Source organism: Micropterus salmoides, unplaced genomic scaffold, assembly GCF_014851395.1.
Source record: "Micropterus salmoides isolate LMB-PRFRI ecotype aquatic unplaced genomic scaffold, ASM1485139v1 Ms_hic_scaffold_6, whole genome shotgun sequence".
Classification (NCBI taxonomy): domain Eukaryota; kingdom Metazoa; phylum Chordata; class Actinopteri; order Centrarchiformes; family Centrarchidae; genus Micropterus; species Micropterus salmoides.
The window spans coordinates 27,566,685-27,589,495 of record NW_024044348.1 but is presented as its reverse complement, the minus strand read 5'-3'; the positions used below and the strand labels follow the sequence as shown (position 1 = coordinate 27,589,495).

Here is a 22,811-nt window from a genome sequence, read left to right as displayed (position 1 = left end):
GCAGACTCTTATTATGCCAAAACAACGCAACTGAAAAAAAACAATTTCTTTCTTGATTAATGACTAATCAATGATTAACTTTAAACGCAGCTCCATCAGCTTAAAATAGTGGTTTGATTGGACTGATCCAGACTCTTGGCTACTTTGCTCACGAGACCTGGCAAACATGTACATATTATGTGGTTATTTTGCTTCCACAAAATGGGATGTTAATTACCAGCGTGGATGTGTTATTGCAGGGTCAAATCAGGATGCAGCAGTCGGGTTTTATCCCTCGACCCTGTCTTACAGGTCAGCTGAGACGCAAACTACAGTTAAAGCTAGCAATTTATTTCTGAAGAATGTTTTGACATATAAAGAGAGGAGTTCTCTGTACACCCCGAAAGCAATAAATCAATCAAATGCTCTGACACAAAAATGAAAATGTTTCCGTGGCAGTCAGGACTGTCTAATATAATAAGCATGGCCAATCACTTCATTGGCTGGCCTACCTGCCGACCTGCTCGCACTCTGCCCACACACTGCGCACGAAAATGTTCTTTTAGGGGACTGTCTTTGCAGGGAGCCATGAGGGGAGGGGGGAGGAAATAGGATTTTTTCGGCTGCATATAAAAAATGTAGCTGTTCACATAGCATCAATATTGGCCTACTTGTAAAAAGCCAATTATGGATGTGGAGTATGCTTGGTCTATTAACAAACACATATTTATGTTAGGTTTTGATTAATTCTTCAAACAGGACATTACCATAGCTTACTAGTCTACACATTAGTCAAGGTGAGGTATGCGATTCTAATGTCTCCTCAAGGTCCTCTAGCGGTCCCTTCTGTGTGTGCACTGAAAAATTTGTACACAGCCCTGTCTCTGTAAATAGAAAACAAAGAAAGTGGCCCTCACTCTGCCACACAACACTATTCCAGCTGTTCCAGCCATGATTTGTGTGTCAGGAAACAAATTACTTGCCCCTGGACATTCGGCTTGCTTTCTAGTTTGCCAAGACATAATGCTGTTGTGATGTTGGCTACAGTAGCAGGAGAGTTCTGAGTAGGCTTTCACTGGTTGGAGATGGTGTACCAGCTGTGGACAGTCGTGTCCTCTCTGCATGTTGGTTTTGCAGCAGCAACTGTAGCCACGGCTTGCTAACCCCCAAGGTAGCTAACATTAGTTACATTACTTGCTGTGTCATTGTTTGCTCTGATGGTATATTTCATGGTTTTGGATTTTTCCAGAATCGCATGCCCCACTTCAATGAATGAAGTAAAATTGTCTAAAACTTTCTTTATAGGCCAGTCTCTTCCAGAGCACCTGCCCTTTGCAAAGTACAACAACAAACGGACCCAATTGTGTAAAGGTAGGCCTACAGTATTTTTACAGGACCTAAACGAACAGCAGGAATACAAAGAATACTTACAGCTGTATGCTCAAACTGGTCCATGCTTATGGGTACTGGTGATTTACAGAAATGTGCTAACTGTACACCGTCATTGGGAAAAGGAAGCAACCTAACAGACCATTCAAGAGTGCAAAAACAAAAAGTGATACCTGAGCTATAATTAGACCACAGCTGGCATGAAGCTAGTCAGTTCTGTTAGGACATGAACTGGCATAACTTCACTAAGATTATTTGTAAAATGGCAGGAAGTGCTTTTTCCTCCCTTTGGGGCAAGTAGTGTCAAAGGGGTCAAGAAGATGCTAGTTGGCACAACTTCAGCTTAATTTAATGTTTATTCCTATGCTGGATTTTGAGTATTATAATTAATAATGTTGTTATAGTTTATTATGCATGCTGACATACAAATTTGTTAGTTTAATTTGTTGAAATATTGGATGTCTCCCTGCCCTTCACACTGAATTAACACACATTAGTGATTAGAGCTTTTAAAGTGATTTTGTCAATTTAAAATCAGTTTAAGTAAACATCAATCTGTCACATATAATGTTTCAGTAGCCAAAAAAAGGTGATGTCTTAAGTGAGAAAATTCTCTCTGTCTCATGATGTATATGTCATAAAATCACTGTTTTTTAGGTCTAGAAAATGCAATATTGAAATTAATGTCACAGTGATGAAGACCTTTAATTTTTGGAAGTGAGGATGTTGTGAAGGTTAGCTTTTGAGAGCTGTTAACCTCAGCCCTGAATAAAATTTGGGACATAGAAATCAGTTTAATTCTGTCTCATTATTATTGGTATAAAATCAAATATTGAAAAAAGGAGAAGAAGAAAAAGGTGTTAAAGTTGCTGGCTACTGAACCTGATCTGCTCACACTCACATTTAGTAAATTAGGTCTAACTCTCCGTAGAATCATTCTCTGTTATATGTATATTAAAAAATATTGTATTATTCATATTGGATTTTGGAACTTCAACAATTATGTCTCAATGTTCTAATGTATGTAAAAGTTTTTTTTCTCTTTAATAAGTGATCTCATTCTGTAATCTGTGCTTGTTCAATAGAACTGTCAGCTCATAGATCTAATGGTATTTCAATTGAATTAGGATGCATTAAACTAAATCATAGGTATTTTATTACAGCTCATATTGATCTTTATTTCTAGGCTAGGCTTTACTCTATTTAGTATTAGAACAAGGTGCAGTATGTGGTTAATTCAATGTGACTCACTCACTTGCATCAGTCACTTTAAACCTGACTATATGGATGGTGTATGTTGAGAGAGTAGTATCATATTCAAGCTTTATTTCTTATTGTAAAAGTGATATAATAGTATAATTTGCTGCAGATATTTTTTAAAACCAGACTGAGCATTACCTCTTTTAAGCTTTTATGTAACCTTTTCACCCTGCCCTTAGAGAGCTCACTATAACCATTACTTTAACTTTTATAGTCTCAGTCACTATCGCTAAAGATCTGTGAGAGCTTTGTAAGCCTAAACATGTTGTTGTTCCCTTTGCAGAATCTCCTCCCCAGAGTGTCTGCTAAGCTGGATGTGGCTACTATTTCAGACATCACAGAGGTCAGATCCCAAGGCACCTTTGTCAGGACCATGTAGGGGAGCGTTGTTTTGAAAAATGCATCAAGTGGCATAAACAACAATAAAAATGTAAAGGGGACTAGGGAAAGTAATACAAACCACACGGAGGACCTGAGGCTACTTTAACACACTATTCTGGCTGCCTGGATTAATTACATTAATTGTGTTGCACTTAATCATTCATTAAACCTTTCAGCAAAGTTTTGGTCATGACACCGTGGCTTATTTATGCATGCTGTATAGCATTACCCTCAATGTAAAGCCTGTGCAGAAGATTAAAATATTGAACATAGACTAAATGATTATATGCACTCACTGTTTCGCTAATGCTGCAGGTCAAGCGTTAAGGTTATGAGTGTTTCATATAGGTACATATATATACATTCAGTACAGAGTGACAGGAAACATCACATGCAGCATTATTGTTTGTGACCTGTTAATGACTAGAAGATCAAGCCCAGCCATCCTAGCTGTCACTCTAGCATGAAAGCGTCCCAGAAGAATCTCTAATCACAGTTTGATGGGGCCCATTAACCTCATGAAATATATATGTGTGACTGAAATCATCCACTTAAAGTTTGGCAAGAGCAAAATGTTCTTGTTTGGAATTCAGGGGGGCTTTCCTGGGCTGCATTACCAAACTTTTCATGGTGACTCGTTGTCTCTTGAATGTTTTAAGGTTCTGTGGCATGTTGCCTTCATTGTCAGACCTATAAGTAATTTACCATGCCAATTCCTTCGAACTCCCCAGGCTTGATTCAGCTGAATTTGTGCCAATTTGTTTGTGTCCGTTGGAGCATCTTTATTTTTTTCACATTAAAAACGGAGATGTGTGAGATCTTGCAGTGAATGCCTTGTGCACAGTGAAGTGTAAGGAGAAGGTTCACAGGGTAATAAACCTTTGCTTTGCAATATGTGCAATGGAAGTTTTTTTGTCTATTATACAAATATTTTGGTAACTGTTTAATTTCGAGCTAATTTATGTCCCTATTTAAGATTGATTTTAAAAAACTAGTACAAAATATGGAAAATGGCTTGGAGACGAAAAAATTAATGACTTAAAGAGAGACTGGGCAGCAGTCTGATCATCACATAATGGCCACATCAGATAAATAATTAAAAAAGACGCTTTTCAACCAGCTATACCTTTTGTTGTTTGTTTGTATCATATCATAGTTTGGAACAGCAGGCTGGGAAATGTGTTCACTGCATACGTTAATTTATTCATTTATGACCTGTCATGGCCTATTGATGTTAAAACAAGAAGAAAAAAGCACACTGCAGCGTGTGCTGTTTGGAGCATCAACAGCACAAGTACAGTACTTGCAGTCATAGTATATAAGGTCTCAGTGGGACTCTAAACTCAAACCACGTGTCTGCTGACTTTTATGTTTTTGTGTTTATTCAGGACAAGCTGCCGTTTGAACTGGCTGGTGAACTGAAAGCTGCAGGTATTTTGCTATTATGTGTGTTAAGTCCATTTCTTCTTCTTCTTGAAGGTGTGTGTGCTTTCTGCATGAATTTATTTTTGTTAAGTGTGTGTGTGTGTGTGTGTGTGTGTGTGTGTGTGTGTGTGTGGCACTCTCTTGCCTGCAAAAGGTAGGTGTGTTTAAGAGTCTGTAAGAGAGAGAGAGAGAAAGTTTTATCATATCATCATCTTGACTGAAATGCAGTGATGTGTAGGTCAGCCAGACCTGAAAGGCTTCTGTTCCTGTAAGTCATTAATTCCATACACACTGTTTATTTGACTCGTACCAAGGGATCCATAATTACTGTACTTTGATAGATTGAAAGACAGAAAAACTTAAAAACACTTTGATATTTAATGATTTATATCAACTTTTATATTAACATTTTGTAAACCATTTCGTTTGTAGATTTAATTTAAAATGATAACATTTTACACATTTTATAAGTTTATTCTTGGTACATAATGCATTGTCTATAGTTGTCTAAACAGAGATGCATCTTTCCTCATTTAAGTGACACAGCCTCTTGTTAAAGCTGCTGATAAGTAAAAAGACTGCTGCTTCACCCTGATGAGAACTGCTGATGAGAAAATACAAGATGTGCATTTGTAAAATAAAACAGGCGGCTGACAGTTACACTAATAAGGTAATAATGGCACAGGTTCTTTAGCCCAACAATGCAGAACTGCCCCGAGGCACCAATCAAAAATTAATACTAATTATCATGTGAATACTGCATTAACTCCGAAGAATTATGAATTATAAATCTGCAACATGGTTCCCCTCTCAGAATGGCCTCGCTTGCATGTGATGGTTTTTTTCTCTCGCTGAGGCATTTCTGAGGACCAGTAAAAATAAAAAAACATGCAGACATACCATCAGTGCTGTGAACAATTTATTGTGAAATCTACTGTAATTATGTCTTTAAAGTAATGACCTTTCTGTCTTTAAGGTCATAAGAGAGATATCTGTTTACACATTTTTAATATCTTATAACCTGAGTGTTCATATTAATTTCACTTTGGGCTGACTCAAGACTTGACTCAGAGCACTCAAAGCCAACTTACTATTGGTTCTGGTAAATCATTTACAGCTTTAAACCACCATTAATTACATTTCAAGTGGTCAAGTGTCCAAATTGTCCAGTGCATTTAAATGTGTTTAAATGAAAGTCATTAAACAATATTATACTGCACATTGCAGTATAACACAGTCATGATTTTAAAAAGGCACATGTCTTTAACGTCTGATGATCATAGTAAGTTAGACCAGTCAAAACAATGCTGTCTGCCTCCTCTGAAAATACTGGAACAGTTGGTCTGTAAAGAGTTTTTTGTCCACTGAAACCAAACAGAGAAAGTATTCATATAAAATATCCATAGTCCAGTTTTATCACTATGTTTTACTATTAACGGATTCATATTTATTAGTCAATTTGTTGCATTTACAGTTCACTGAAGTTTTTGATGTAGCTGTTTTAAACAACCATTCTCTGGTTCCAGTTTCTCGTGAAGATTTGTTGCTTTTCCTTGTCTTTAACTAAATATCTATGAGTTTTCAACTAGTCGTTAAAAAAAAAAAAAAAAGCAGTTTCAATATGTTAGTTTTTGGCTGCATAAAAGTGTGATGGGGAAATAATGGTTACTTGCAGCTGTACCCTGAAGACAAAGCACTGAATGCATTCTTGGCTGTACAACACAGCACTTAGTGCTACTGGGTAATTTAATGTAATATGTACAACAGTCCAGGCTGTAGTTGTCTGCCATGTGCTCCATGGTATTCTGTTTACTGACCAGCCGATTAATTCACTTGTGTCACAATCTGCGTGTTTTGTAAAGCACTCATGTTCTCACACCTGAGGGAAGCTTTGCTGTGTGAAGGAAGAGGTTTCAGCATCACTTTGGGGTATTTTATTAACAGGACAGCAGGTGCAAGACTCCCTGACCTGTTCCCTCCGCCAGCTGTGTGTGTGTGTGTGTGTGTGTGTATGTGTGGGCGGGTATCACTGATGTTGTGGAGACATAAATCTATTTATACAGTCACATTGTGGGGACTCACCTTCCTTCCACAAAATGAAAGTCCCCATAAGGTAAATCTTGTGTTAGAGTTAGGTAAGTCGTGGTTATGGTTAGGGTTAGTCTCCAGGGAATGAATGTTAGTCAATGTAATGTCCAGAGAAATGGTGGAAACACAACTGTGTGTGTGTGTGTGTGTGTGTGTGTGTGTGTGTGTGTGTGTGTGTGTGTGTGTGTGTGTGTGTGTGGTGAAGCGAAAGCTGCCTGCTGCTGCCTCAGTCGCCTGCTTTCCAGAGGAAACTTTGAAAAGCTGCTTGTATGCAGCTGGATACTGAAGGCAAAGGTGATTGCTTTTCTGGGTTTTTTGGTTTTTTTCCATCTCTCAAGTGAAAAAAAGGCCCTCTAGATTGACAGTGCCTTTCATACTGTATTATCCGGCCTGGCTTTTAACTCTAGGAGAACTGTGTTCACAAATTGATGCTCTGCTCCTTTGGGGCTGTAGCTGAAACATTAAATTGTACTGAAATATTCATATGTGAGTGCATTTAGCTGAGAGCAATTGATGTGCGACTCCCCAGACGCCAGATGGAAATGTTGCGGGGCCCCAGAACGCACTGGCAGACACCCTGAGCTCTGGCCGGGACAGTGATTGTGATTTAGCCAAGGCTACCGAGTCAGACTAAGTTGAAGACTGGTACAAAAAACACCAATGTATTTGAATTTGAATATTTCACAACAGCCACTAGGTTTAGATTGATGCATTACACATGCTGATAGTTTGTGTTTATTAATGACAAAATTAAAATGTTAGTATTGAATTCATTATTGTCCATTAATATTTCTACATGTCTGTCTGTTCTGCTTTGCATTTGGCATCTCAGGAGCAATTCTGAGCTGGAATGAAACACAGTAATAAGTCGGACACACAAAAAACTGACAGGAAATTGTGTTTTTATAGTCTACCTCTAGTCTATATTCCTTCATACATATTCATTATATTACACTATAAATATAGTATTAGCTTTTCACAATACCCAACTCAAATTTCTTATTTAATTCAAAAAGTTTGTGTTTAGAATGATTAACAGCCCATGTCAGTTGGAGATTAAGAAAACCACACATGGATTAAATAACAGTTTGTAGGTGTGTAAATCATTAATTTTCAGTTACTCAGTATGCACTTACATGTCTTAAAGGTGGGTTATGCGACTTTAATCCAAAACACGTTTTTTTTTTTTTTTTTAATTCAGCGAATATCTCCTCACAATCCGTAAACTGTCCGTTCTGTGTGTGCGCTGAAAAGATCATTTTCACAGTCCTGGCTCTGTAAATAGGAAACAACCTCTTGGTTGGACCGAGCCACACAACACTATTCCAGCCATTCCAGCCATAATTTGTAAGTCAGGTAACATTAAATGACTTGCCCACAGACATTCAGCTTACTTTGCCAAAATATGCTGTTTTTATGATGTTAGCTATATTAGCACAAGAGTTGTCTGGAGCTGGTGTGCTGGCTCTGGGACCATCTCGTCCTCTCTGCATGTTAGCTTCACAGCAGCAAATGTGTTCCAGTTTGCTACAACTTAACTAACGTTAGTTACATTATTTGTTGCGTCGTTGTTGGCTCTATATCATTAAAGTATTTGTCAGGGTGTTGGATTTAAAGCTATGTTTGTAAGTTACTGTAAATGCTTGGTCGGGATTTTTATGCGTTTGTTGCAGAAGCAAGATTTGAATATGAATATGTACGTGACTTCAATGGGATTTGGAAAAATCTTGATTCCGTGGCAGCAATTTCCCTGAAGAGTTGGGCTTTTTATTCAGAAATGTTTGCTAATTTACCCTTCATGTAGCAAGTCATGCATAACATGATACTTACACGTTGAATTAATTGTGATGTTCTGTAGATTATTTTACTCAGTTCTTTGGAGCACATAGTGATGTAGTGCCCCATCTCCCAGAGGACTATCTCAGTTGTGTCCTCATGTTTATCACATGACTAACTAGCGTAAGTCTTCTTCTGATTGCTTATAACATATGCAGGAGCAACAAGAGAAATTATCAGTACTTTTCTTTGTCTCCAGACAAAATGTAGAAAAAGCCAATGAATTTCACATTTGGCAAATCAGAAGCATTTGTTTCTGACATTATTTTACCTTATATTAGTAAATTACAATCTTGTACTAAAAACTGATTTAATAATTAATATTATTTCTCAAGAGGAGTGAAGTGATTGAGCTTGGACACTCAGTGGGTCTTGTTTCCAATTCTCTTCTTTTTCTCATTTCTGTTGTTGACCCACTTTTATCCCAAGTAGCATGACAAGTATCTGAGGTCAGGGTACCAGAAGAAAACTGTATTTTTATGTAAATGCAAAAAAAAAAAATTTCTGTAGCCATGACAACAGTCTCCTGAGTGGATTTATTCCACCAAGCGAACCTCTGGATCCTGTGCACTTAAGAAATGTGTTTCAAAAAGAGAACCTGAGAAGCTTTTTAAAGAATGATGTATAATTTATTTGCATTTTTCTCCTGCCTCAGAGCCTCTTGAAAGAGTGTCCTGTGTGAGACGTGTTCTGAATCTGTCAGACCGCAGCAGTAATGCAGTCATACTTCCCACATCTATTTGTTCTCAATGAAATTGACCCTTTTTAACATATACCCAGCTTTTTGGTGCCATAGGGCAGCATTTAAAATCTCCTCCTCGTACTTGAAAAGAAACAACATTCATAATCAAAACCACTCAGATGTGAATCAGAAAATGCCTCTTGGACAGACAATTGAAAACATAAAATGCTGTATTTTAATACCAGCTCATATTCCAGTAGTTCAGTTTCTATCACAATACCTGTTTGTTAGTTTGATAATATTAACAAACTCCTTATCATTGTACTAGGTAACAGCTAACACAGAGAAACGCCCTCAAGATCTTTCATCTCTCTCAAGTAGTATTTGGAACCCAGGACACCCATATTCCAAGCGGGTGACTACGGTTTGATGGACTGGTCATGTGACATATTGGGAATTTTTCCCATTTGGCCACTGGACAATTGGGCCAATAAACCACACAGTACTAATAGTGACAAAAAACTGCAGTTCAAAATCGATTGGTATGTTCCTTGATTGACTTGGTCCATAGTGTGTGGTTACTGGCCTAGACAAAAAGAAGTCGGTTGAGAAAGGTGCAGTAAAGTGCCTCAAAATTGCACACTTTTCTTTTGGCGCTGCTACCTCCACCATTAACTCAGTCGCAAAAGAGGTAGCAGTTACAAAGGTTTCAATGAGACATTAATATGATGGCTTACAGTTTAATGTTTTGTTTGATTAGCTTAGGGACTAACAACAAAACAAAAAAGATTAAAACAATAAATGTTGGCCCTGTAATTCTCATTCTGCTGTTGCTACTATCTAGTTGAAATTGCCCACTACAACTAGTCACTACAACTGCTGCCTACCTTGCCTAATGGTAATGTTCAGTGTCACGCTTTGCCGTGTTTTCAGGCAGGAACAGGTTTAAGGACCCAAACGCAGGACAGGTACAGTTTCTGAGTAGTTATTTAAGCCAACAAAACTTATGGCAGAGTCCAGAATTCAACAATGGTAGTCTACAAACAGAGTCCATGGAACAGAAAGCAAAGTCCAAAACAATCCACCAGGTAATACTCCAACAAGCAACAGGGATGAGGAACAGACAGGTAACAGGCAGACACACGGCGAGAAAACATACTGTACATACATACAACAAACCAGCAACAGCTGAACAGAAGTGACACACATTTCAGCACAGGCTAACGAGGAGGGCGGGAGCACAAACAGGTGATACTAATAATGATAGCAGACAGGCAGGCAGAGAGACAGCAGGGGAAAACAGACAGTTACTAACAAGTTGCAAAACACAAGGCTAGATCTAGCTGGAACTCAAAACACAAAACAGACAAGACAGACCAAGTAACAGGGAAACACAGGCAACTCCACAAGACAGAACGGACTAAGATAACTGAACAGAACAGAACAAGAAGACACAGAATGATCATAAACAAATGAACGACTAATCAGGCAGAGATCCCAATTACACTTAGCAGACAGGCACCAAGCATGAAACAAACACCAGATAATAACAGAAAGAGACAGGAACTAAAGCAGGCATGGATCAAAACTAAACTAGACAAGAAACAGACTAAACATCACTAAAGGCACAGCGTAGACTACAAACTAATACATATGGACTACAACATAACAGTGAAAATAGACTGAGAACCAGCACAACAATCCTCACAAGAATAAACAAGGCGAAACAGTAGAACACAAGAGATGGAACCAAAACACTAAATAACAGATACGGAACAGACCAATAAACAAAACTCACAGAGACCTAAACTAAACAGGCCCGGTCAGACAGGCAGTGTGACAGTCCGACAAGACGCCAACAGCGGAAATGATGATCAGACGTGAGTTACAAGTTTGCTACGTCAGAACTTATTCGGCAAAAGTGTTTACATCTACCATTTAGCGCATTAACATTTGTTTGACAAAGGCAAAAATCACCTCAAGCGAGCTTAAAAACATTTTTGCCAAATTAAGGATTTTTTTCAAATTTTGCTGTTTCTTTCAGCCTTTTCTAATGCGATACTTCAAAATGAGCATAAAAAATGTCGATGGAAACATGGCTAGAGATAGCCAGAGCCAGGAAGTCAGTACCCCTTTAAATGTGGATTTTTTTCACAGGGCCAAAACGCAGAGGCCTTAGACCACTTCTTCCATTTTATTTATTGATTGTACTCAAGGGCTCAGCTGAGGTGATTACTTTACTTGAGGAGAGCTAGAGAGGTGTTTCTAGTTTTGAAAATGTATTTTAATGGCTCATATTGTGATGTACTGTACTTGCATAAAATTCTCAAGAATGCAGGAATAAATGTCTCTGCCCAGAGCTGCCAACAAATGCTTTGTCCGGAGAGTGGGCTGACCACAGACAAATTCCCGGCCGACTTTTTTTTGCCCCAGTCTGCCCCTGTTTCAATGTGAGGAGGTGGTATAAGTTTGTATGTTGAGAAGGAGCCAGAATTATAAATTGATAATGAACTTTGTCGCAATATATCCAGTTTTCAGTAACAGTCAGCTAACATGTTTGGCAATGCCTGGTTAGACCTGTTGAGTAGCAAATACCAATTATCTAAAATGTACTGTTGGAGCTTGACATCTAAGAAAGGTTCCACAGAAACTTAGTGAAATCCAGAAGATACAGGGCAACAGTAGCATTCATTTGGAGTCATACTTGTGTTCGCCAAATTAATTGTGGGTTCACCTAAAGGTCCGGTTCCTGAATCAATCTAATGCGAGGATGACATGTTGTTTCAGTTTTTCAGTGGTACGGTTATCCTTTTTCAAAGCAAAACTCAAATGTTACAAAAATTGTAAACAAAAGCTGTGTGGTGAAAATGGCATTTGATCATTGGTCAAACAGTCCACTGGTAAAAAACCCAAAACAAAACAAACCCCTCCAAATACTTACAAAACAGTACTTTGATGTACTGTTGTTCACACGACACTGCTCAACAGATCACTTGAATTTTACATTTTACATACAATTAGTCATGTGATCAATTGCTAATATAGGAATATTGATTATAGACACTTTAAATTCACTACAGATATTATGGACATGTGTGCTCTACTGAAAACAGCTTTACAATTACAAAATGAATTTATAATGTATACATGCTTACCCAACGTATGAATGGCTTATAAAATGAAAAGCCTATTTAATAATGGCGTTTAAAACCTCACTGTTGATGTCTTTTTGGTCTGTGCAGCCCTGACAGAAAAGATAGTACTCTATTATAGAGCACACAGCCCTAACATGACCAACCAAACTGGGAGCTCTGTGCTTTTTTATGAATGAATTGTCCACAAAACAAGTTTGTTTGCTTTTGAAATATATGAACTGAAACATTATTTAAACAAAGTTTTTTGTTAAACATGAAACATTAAGGTTTAACTCTGAGCTTTGGTAAATGTGCATGTGCTCAGTGAGTTATAATAATTTCTTCTCTTAATGCGAAAGAAAGATTTTAGATCAGCTTTGCATACCTGCAGTGACTCTACCATTACAGTATTATTTTATGAAAGGAACGAAGTCATTATCTTTTTCTACCCAGGAGTCGGTAGATGTAAATCTTATCTCGGAGGCCTAAGAGATTAGATTTACATTTTATCTATGAGGCCTCCGAGTTGCCCAAAAAAGTCACCTATGCCACGGTCGTCTCATAGCTTGGGGATCTCACCTGGTTAGTGTCGATCCCGTATGGTTTTAAGCCTCGAAAGAGCATTAATGTATCACTGGTCCATGTTCCCTTTGTTAATGAGAACGAAAACAATGATCATGTAATGTTAATGCAGTTAAAGTGACTCCCTCTGTGCCATTATTAAAACATTTTAATTATTAAGTGTCTAATAGTCACTGTTAATGTGAGCGTGACAGGGACTGTACGTCTTGGTTCGTTGGAGAGGTCCCAAATGCAATTTACTTCATAGCATGTCTCCTAAAGGTCTGCTCTGTGTCTCTGCCTGTCAAAATTGAACACTTAGCTCAGGCTGACTTGGTATGATACGTATTGACAAATTGGGTTCATATGAATCATTTAGGCGCACTTTTTATTTGGCCTATAGTTGTAAAGGAAAAGCATTTGGCATCACATTTTGCCTACAGTTATTAGCAAACTTTACTTCCCTACAGATACCTTTATCCACTGCAAATAATTCAGCTTCATCACTGAGTTGTACTGCTCAGGGTGGAGCTGGAAGTTATACCCAATGAGTTATCTCTTCTTTTACATGGCTGGTTGAGCTGGAAGGGGTTCAGATTAGAGGTACAGCACCTCCACTTGAGACATTAATACCAAGGCAGCCGTGACAGATAGAGGCTGAGCCAGGGTCTGGCACCCATATTCAACAGGATTCCTTTGTGTGCGTCGAGAGCCAAGCAGATCATTATTTATTTACTTGTTCCATGGCATGCGATAGGCATTGTTGTTTTTGTAAACTAGATTAATGTGATGGGTCTAGTAATAGCTAGAAGGTTACAGATCCAGGTTATCAACTTACACGTTGGCCCTTTTCACAAAACCCGCAACACAGTTGGCTGCTGAAGGCAATAAAAAGTGGGCTTTGTTGGGGGGGCTTTTTTTAAAAATCTTTTAATAAATTTAATTAAAGGAACAGGAGGATTTTAAAACCACTGACCTGGTATTCATTTGCTGTGGTTTCCCAACACTTCTATGTTTTAGAATTAAAATAAAATGGAAAGCCTGACACAGCAAGCAGTTTATTTATTTTAATATATTATTCTTTAGGCTGTTCCAGAGATTACCCAAGCTTTGAAGAAATGATCATTAGTTTAACTTGAATTTGACTTATTTTAAAATAATTCAATAACTTCCTATTTGTGACAAGTAAACCTCCTAAATAATGATGCTGCTTCACATTCATTTGAATTTAAAATAGGTGACCATATTGTCTAAATGTCATGCATCTATGATTTTTAAATCATAATTAAACATTTTAGGTAATAAAGCTATTATGTTTGCATTTGATAGTACAGAAGGCTCACGAAAGCCCTTTATGCCGTGGTCGTCTCATAACTTGTGGATCGCACCTAGTTACTGATTGAAAGCTTGTTATTCAACACTCTGTGTGTGTTTGTGTGTGTGTGCAGCGGTGATCTCAGTATCTTAAATGCTGTCAGTCATAGTAGTGACATAGTAGTGAACAAAGCTAGTGCACCCAATGTGACGCCTCCCTGCGCTTTGTGTTGAAAATGTGCATCTCACTTTTGTTGCACCTACCTGTTGGGGACAGCCATCCTACACATGCGCAGGGTTTGAAAGGTCAGAAGCTAAGGAATATAAATCCATTGTACATTAACATATTTATTTACAGGTGTGGTTGTGGCTCAGGAGTTAGAGCGGGTTGCCTGTTAATTGAAAGATTGACAGTTCAATCCCCGGCTCCTCTAGGCTGCATGCCGAAGTGTCCTTGGGCAAGATACTCTACCCTGAATTGCCTCTGGAGGCTGTTCCACCAGTGTATGAATGTGTATGAATGGTGAATGCGATGTAGTGTTTATTTTACTATTACAGACTACATGGAGATGCAATAAAGAAATAGGTAAAAAAAAAAAAAAAGAAGCTATATTTTAATGCAATGAACCATCAAAACCATCATAAGATTATAATAACATGATCCAACTGAATATCTTCTAATACACCTGGAATGCATTGCAACTTTAAATTTAAGGAAAATAAACTAACAGTTATCATCCAATATTTTCAAAATATACCAGGTGAATGTCCATATTTTGGCAATGTTTACTGTTAAATAACACTGAAACAACATCACAATGGCAGAGATACTGCTAGATATTCAGCGATTCCTTAGAACTTCAAAACATCAAAACACTCTTACAACCCTGTTTCAACACATTCGATTCTAACATATATTGAACCTGCATGATGACGATAACTCTGTTTCAACCATTCATTGCCACATCGGAGCATATAAGCCCCACCCCCACAAGCATAACCCGCCCTTGCTGTAGTTTATTCAAAGTTTATTAATTCTGAACATGTCGTGTCCAAATTGCACCAAATGCAACAGTGCACTGCCTTGGATCTGCAGCAACACACCTGCCATGTGTGAGTTCGAAGGGATGAACGGTTCTCAATATAGTTGAAATAGAAACACACAGACACATAGCGAGATGTGCACTAACTGAATATTAGTGTGTGTGTCTGTGTGTGTTTCTCTTGCATCGTCACAGTGGTGATAGACATATGGCACTCTTGGAGTGCAGGCCTCATGGGCTCACAGAGAAGCCTACAGGTCTTACACTAATATTCGAATGTAATAATAAAACAAACAAACTACTTGTGATCAGTGGTTGCAATGTGTGTTTTTATAGGGAGAAATCACACAGATGTTTTAGGGCTGTGCCCGACTAAGGATTTACATCAGTGGTTCTCAACCTTTTTTGGGCCAGCGCCCCCCTATCCATTATCCAGGTCAATTACTGCCCACAATCAAAAAAGATGTTTGCTATTTGCCCTGAATATTGTTTTTTTTTTTAATTGTTACTATTGTTGTTAAAAACATGGAAAATGTAACAAAAGCAAAAACAAAAGCCATGTGAAAAGTAATTATATTTAACTAATAAGTGAATGTTCCTCCCTGAAACTGTGTGTGAAGCCAGATACTGTTTTCTTGGATGGGGCACTTAATAAGTGGGGGGTACAGGGGTCTCCCCCCAGAAGATTTTGAGCATTAAACACTTAATTTCCTGCATTCTGGTGAAAATTTCTCCTCCAATTTCTGCCTTTTCTGCACTTATGCATTTATGGTGGAATTGTCAAAAAATTCAGAATATTCAATTCAAAATATACAATTATAATAGAATATAATGTAGTGAGGCTCTTGGGCATTCTCGTTGCTTTTAAAATATTTTTATCCTGTAGCATCATCCCTGTTGAGTCAACACACATTATTAATTCTTACCTCCTCTTTTGAGGGGAAGTAACCTATTTAAATGTGATCGTGGCCCCTTTTCATCTCAGTAATAAATTAATCCGTTTTATTTCAGTTATTGACTGGAATTTATTAGCTCATCTGTTAATAACTTATCATAACTCAGTGTTTCCCACAGAATGACAGTGTAACTGTGGTGCAGATACAGCATGCTAGCCTCAAAAACCTAGCTGTATTCTAACATTAACTTAGCGCTCCTTATTAGCTAGGCTCCTTACATGCTTGCTAATAACTTTTAATAGCTGGGTCTCCGACATTGACAGCGTTGTGTTGCACAGATTTGTGCAGCTGTGTTCACGAGGGAGAGAGAGCGAGAGATCGAGGGATGGATGTGAGACGAGCGAGAGGATGTGCTGCAAGAATACGTGCTGCCTGCAGGTCTGCAGTCAAATACGATTTTAAATTGGCCTGGTAAAAAACATCGAAAATCAATATGTGGTGGTCAGCCTTGATATTGTGGCGGGCCGCCACAAATAAATGAACGTATTGGAAACACTTCTGCTCATGTTCAAAACTTTCTGCAAATTCAGAATCTCTCCCACATATCTGAGTTCTCTGACATGTAAAGAAAAAAAGTCTAATGTGAGACTAACCTCATTAGCCTATTTAAAGAGAATTCATAATAATTTACTACATGCCCTATACTGCATTATGTTACTGATTCGCTGGAAGTATCCCCTCGCCCTCTAACAGAAAAAACTGACAAGGAGGTGCTCATGCCGGGGAAAACGAAACTAACCGACAACAGCTGTGATCAGGCAGGAATCTCCAACTCAGTCAACTTCAGCACTTCTGATAAAGTGCCGCTTACAATCCCTAACAGAGCAAGTCAGGGCTCTAAGTCTTACCACCAGTGACATTTGAATTAAGTGTCAGTGCTTCAAATCAGTTAATAATATTCTTTTTCGTAACAGTATTTGTAATAGCCCCCCATATGTACTGTGTCATTTAAAATAAAATTAAATACAGCTAAATTAAATACAATCCTCTTACCCAGTTCTGCAAATGAACCACTCAGTTCTCTAAACTTAAAACACTTGTGTTCATAGCTTAATTGCAGCTGAACTAGTTATTAACAATTAAAACATTCTCTGGATACGTGTAAACATTTGACAAGCAACAAAATGGTACAGCAGTTTATCTTCTGAATTAATGATATCAGACGGTAATTAGGGGGGTTGATGTCTCTTATGACACACTTACAATGACGTGAACAATTAGCGGTTGTTTTGACAGGTCTTCGGATGTTAATAACTTTAAATAATTTAGATTTTTCTAAATCACATGCACATAAGGAGATTATGCTAATGAAATGATGTTGTACAGTGCAGTGTGTAACAAGGGGCCTGTCAGAAGAACATATCTGAAGAGCCAACTCTATCTGCCACTGTTTGCCATTTAATGTCTTATCTTTGGCATAGCTTTATATAAGAGTCAGTAAACTGAAAACAGTTAAGGAAATACTAACTTTTATTTTTGCTATTTTCATTCAAATGACAACACCTGCATTAGGCAATAACTTCCTCCATATCAAGTTTACAAAAGTGTCTGTAAACATTAAAGTGCAAAGAATTTGCTTGCCATTTAGGGCACATTTCTTTTAAAGGTTCATGCTACAAACACTCCAATCTAATTTCATGTGAAGAATCCAGTCACTTACCTTTTCATTTCATCCACACAAATACACTCTACTAATGTTTTTGAACAAGTAAAACAAAGATGCAATTCAATAAAGTTGATGACGGCCCATGGTTTCAAATCAAACAAATAGGTGGCAAAGGAAATAAAAATATTTGCTGCTTGTATAGTTAAGCCAGTCGTATGTACCCTGCGGCTGTTTGAACAAAGAACAGCATGACTGATGTTTAAAGTTGATCATAAAAATTAAAAGAAACAAAATAACAAATGCATTAGAAAACACTCATTTTAACTGCTTGAAATTCCAAGAACAGAGAACAGTGTGTTGGTTTGCAACACTGTTCAGAATTAAAGTTTTTGTTCAGTATAGGCTTGAATGGCCCCTTGCTGGTTTTAATTCATGTGAAGTTCAGTGCATTTAGGACCTATTCAAAGTGAGAATTCCTGATGAAGAATGTGTCCAAGAACACATTAGACTCCCCTTTAATGGGATGTTATAGTCTTTGTTGTGCTATATCAGGTTATTTCTGATTTCAGAGATCCATCAAGGAGGAACAGGGGAGGTGGGACAGTATGGCAAAGGGCCTAAGAGTTCTTATTGTCATTTCTACTATTGACTTCTGAACATGTCAAGTTAAGGAGCATCAGTGTTAGCTGGAAGCTAAAGCTCAAGCTTGCTCTGGATTGGCTAAGATTGGATTCACACAGCGACAGAAAAATCCCATTTTTAAATCTTATGTGGTCCCGCTAATGAGGTTTGACCTGCCACAAGATGAGGTTTGACCTGCCACAAGAGTTCATATATATGCCAAACAGGGTGGGAGTAAAAAGAAGAAAAGACTTCTGTTTCTGTGTAAATGTAGCTTATGTGTCAGGCATGCGCCCCAGAGGTGTGTCAGCTGGTCCTAAAAGCCGGTACTTCTCCTCCAGGGACCGCTCGGTGGTGCTGCCCTGCAGGTGGATCAGTGGTTTGGTCTGCAGCAGTACACAACCCCTTCCCCGGCCTCGACTTTCCTCTTGGTTCCTGCGGTTGAATAAGTTTATTCTGTTCTCCAGCTCGGGGCTGGACTTTTCTGAGCCAGTAGGACTGGGAAGCTTAAGGTTGACAGGGTCCACTGCCAGGCCCTTTTCGGCAAGGCAGGAGTCCTCAGAGAGGGAGCAGAGTAGCTCCTGCACCACCATGCTGGGGTCCCTGCAGGCATCCTGGCCTGCGAAGGAAGGAGGGCAGCAGCGATGGGAGCTGTAGCACAGACTGAGGTCCTGAGCTGTGCTGCTGCTGCAGTCTGTCATAGACGAACCCGGGGTGTGGCTACTCAGGCTGTGGGGGCGAGCAGTCAGGCTGCCACTGGACCGTGATATGCTGGTTGAGGCGTCACTTACGGTGATGCCCACCTGCTCTATAGAAAGCATTGTGTTTGACTGAATGGGAATTTGATTGGTAGGGAGGTGAACATCAATGGCTGCCGTGGTGATGACCCGGGCACCTAAGCCAGAAGCTCCAGCATCTTGAAAGACATTGTATGCATTTAGAGAAGGTCGGACAACACAGATGAAACAACTTAAACAAATGAATTTACACACAGCAAGTGCACAACAGTATACTTTCTGTCAGCCACATGGACAAAACTTTAAAACCTGTGGATGAATTATGCTGCTGTCTGTGGTAAGGGTGAGATATTTACTCACAAGATTTCCTAATTTTGTCTATAGCAGACTTGGAGTACAGTACATTTAGAGTGTTTAATATCATTGTACATCACAAGTTCAGTTTTAAGGAATTAAATTACTAAAGTTTTTAGTTTGCATTTAAATATATACTTATTTTTTAAATATTTGAAGATTTCAAGCTCTCCTCAGACTATATGCAATGCCTGTCCAGCAGGAAACTACAACTGCTTCACCAAATGTTTTATATGTTCAGCCAAATCTATGACCAAATCAATGAGGTTTTGGTCCATGACATATAACTTAGCAACCTTATAACCCCTCAAAATGACTTGTAAAGAGCTGTGTACACAGAGTGGTGTATAATAAAGTCAGTGTTCACAGTCACTTACCACTGCTTGCTTCACTGTAGTATTGACTGATGTAGTTGTTCATGTCATCACGTACCACTCGATCTGAGTTAAAAATAAGATAAATAAATAAAGGACTTGATCATATTTATTTCAGCAAAAACACACCTAAATGTGTTGCTATTGTGTGTGATGTTAATGTAATTTATGTATTTAAAAAATAACTCATCTCTGGAGCAAGCATGTATATTATTCTGTTTCATGTTCTAATGTCTAAATACAATAACTGTAGTCTGCAGTAAGTTCTAAGTCTAATTTGCCATACCATGAATCTAAACAAGGATGCTCAATATCCCCATTACTGTTTCCAATGGTCAGTAAACCTGTGGTAAAGTAATGTGTTGCTGTGCTTGCTCTGGTCTGTCCTGTAATGTTTCATAACCTCTGATATCCAGTTTCTATTATATACTATATGTAAAATGCATGTTGTCACTACTATTACTACATAGCTCTCACAATTTTCAAAGTCTGTTGTTGCAATTTTGGGTTACACACAGACAAAATATATTAAATACTGTTTAGACTTAGGTAATTAGATAGCAAGAAGCGACCAGTGAAATTAGGGTTTAATATGTGACCAGCTCATGTTACTAATACTCGGTGTGGCAGTGAATGTAATTAGATTTTATACCTTTCTGTAGTTACTTTGGTCCATTTCAGTGTTAACAGTGCAAAACTAGTCCAAATGGAAAATATTTCTTATATTTCCAACATAATAGTGACAGAGATGACTTGTGCCTTAGGCCACAGGTGCTTTATTGGCAAGTGGTCAGGATCACGTCCTGCTATGCTGTGCATTAACTGCACCCTAGTGCACCAGAAATAAACTGGGACAGAGACAGGGTGGGGTTGGTTTCAGGGATGCAAGACATTGGGGGAAATGAGAGAGATATAGTGGATCTCTTTGTTCATGCACAGATCCCTCCAGTGTAGCAGGCCTCAGTGTGCGTGGTGAATGGCCGTGATCTGCTATGCTCGCTTCGCTTCGCTTGATTGGTCTTGAGCTCACTGTCCGCTGGCTGAGTGCGAACCCAGAGTACCCTGAGTGCTAGCCCATATCCCCTGGGACATGCTGCAGACTCTGATGGGTAATTTCATTTATTTTTCAGACTAAAATATTAATCCATGAGCCACCCCTGGAGAGGAAGCATTGCACTCACTAAAACAAGACTGAGACAATCACTCCACAATTAATAACACATGAGTCTAAAGAAAAAAAGAATGGGCTGTCCAGCATACATAAAAGTCTCTCCTCTTCTTTCTGTGACAGTCAAGTTGCTAGGCTGTCATCTGTCTGTGGAAAAAGAGAGGTGACATGCTGAGGTCCTTTTAGTTCAAATCTAAACTATTCGCTGCTTGTTTTGATGGGTGAAGTATCAGTTCTATACCACAGGTGAAGTGGTATGAGTGTTGACCCCAGGAGGATTAGCAGCGACTGCAGCTACTGTTAATACAGATAAAGAAGATAAAAAAGTGAACAGGCAATTTCTTTTTTAGTTTAAAAGAAATGTACTTTGATAGTTTCACAGTTTGGAAGATTTATATATGTAGCATAATAAGCTTTTTAGCCATTTTTAGTGGCATTTTAGGACTCAATACTTGCAAAATGAATAACATTGCCATCAACTTCAGCTGTACTTTGGTGTAAATTAGCAAATGTTGGCATGCTAACACACTAAAATAAGATGTAAAAATAAAATATTATACCTGCTTAACGTCAGCATGGTAGCATTGACATTGTGAGCATGTTGGCACACTGAAGTTAGCATTTAGCGCAAAGCAAGGCTGTATTAAAGCCTTACAAAGCCAATGAAGTGCATCTTGTTTTGTTTAGACAATTTGATAGATACAGTAGGGTCATTTTAAATGTTCCTTCCAAATAAATGCTTATCTTTCTTTTTCTGCACTCTATTGTTATAGTACTAGTACTGTGTGCTCTGCTACTACAATCCTCCCTCGGCATCTGAGAGAAAACTCCACTGGCTCATTGATTAATGCTGATTGTCACTGGATGTTCTGAAATTCTACCTGGCTTGGTACTTTAAGCTGGCAAAGCCCTTTATCTCCTGGGTCATTCCATCTCATGAAGGCCACTACCTTGATAAAGTTCTTGGTAGTTTTATAGCACTCTGCAGGTGAGCGTGAGAGAAGCCCATTGAGAATGTGTGTGCAGTATTGAGTAGAACAAATAAACTTGATTTGAGTTGACCTGATCTGACTTGAGCCCTGTGGCCTAAGTGTCCAGTGACCATGTTTCTGTAAAAAGCCCCACTTGTTTCTGAGAGCCAGATTTCCCACTATGCCCTGGGGCTAATATTGTGGCTGCCGCAGAGCCTCACGATGCCCTATTGTGGTTTGCAGGTGAAGGGGAACAGATGTTGACAGGAGCCCACTCTCTCCAAACAAGGCCCAATGCACAGAGCACTCTGTACCTGAAATAGCCCAAGTGGTCCGGGTTGGCCAGGATGGCCTTGCCACGAGGGGAGCGGTAAGAGAGATAGTTGGGGCATAACAGAAGCCCATGGAAGCTGACGTAGTGTCAGAGAACAGGCTCATTTTCTTCAGGATTCACCAGATCCTAAAAGCTTTTTTGCCCTCATATTGATCCCAGAGCGCCTCCGGTCAGATGGGTGTTATGTGCGAGCGTGGAGTGACTAAGAGCCTGGCCTCGAAGAAGCTCCAGGGCTACTGCTCCAGATTAACTGTACACTGCTCTGGCATCCAGTTCACCTGATGTTACACCGTTAGAGACTTTTTGTTCCACATAATTATGTACATACTCTATGTTGCTCCTCTCTCCTGGTTTGTCATCCTGCTTTCTCAAGCAAACACTGCACCTGGCATGGTGTGTATTCAAATTAGCTAAGTTTAATGCCGCCAGCTTTTCATCCATTTCCAGTTTTATGAAACAGTACTTTACATGTAATTATAACTTACTGCATTAAACTCAACGCATCAAAGGGGATTATAGATTAAACATTTTAGTTTCCTTTCTTATGTTCTTTACAGTTCCGCTATAATGCTTAATTTCACAGTTTACAAACCTAATC

At 38.8% G+C, this 22,811-nt stretch overlaps 1 protein-coding gene and 1 long non-coding RNA gene across 2 annotated transcripts in view; one reads left to right on the top strand and one right to left on the bottom strand.

The window, feature by feature from the left end:
• Positions 1-905: 905 nt before the first annotated feature.
• LOC119889795 lies at positions 906-22,179 on the top strand. The gene is made up of 5 exons (XR_005442160.1): positions 906-1,150; positions 1,285-1,350; positions 2,912-2,971; positions 4,398-4,440; positions 22,123-22,179. It is a non-coding gene; the product is annotated as an uncharacterized LOC119889795 (long non-coding RNA).
• Positions 18,465-22,811, bottom strand: part of LOC119889793 (transmembrane protein 266-like) — a 48,319-nt gene continuing 43,972 nt past the window's right edge. The window contains exons 10-11 of the mRNA XM_038700614.1: positions 19,744-19,806; positions 18,465-19,191 (exon numbers count right to left, since the gene is read on the bottom strand). Of these exons, the coding sequence (XP_038556542.1) occupies positions 18,551-19,191; positions 19,744-19,806 (704 nt within the window). The 3' untranslated portion in view covers positions 18,465-18,550. The remainder of the gene's footprint in view (positions 19,192-19,743; positions 19,807-22,811) is intronic.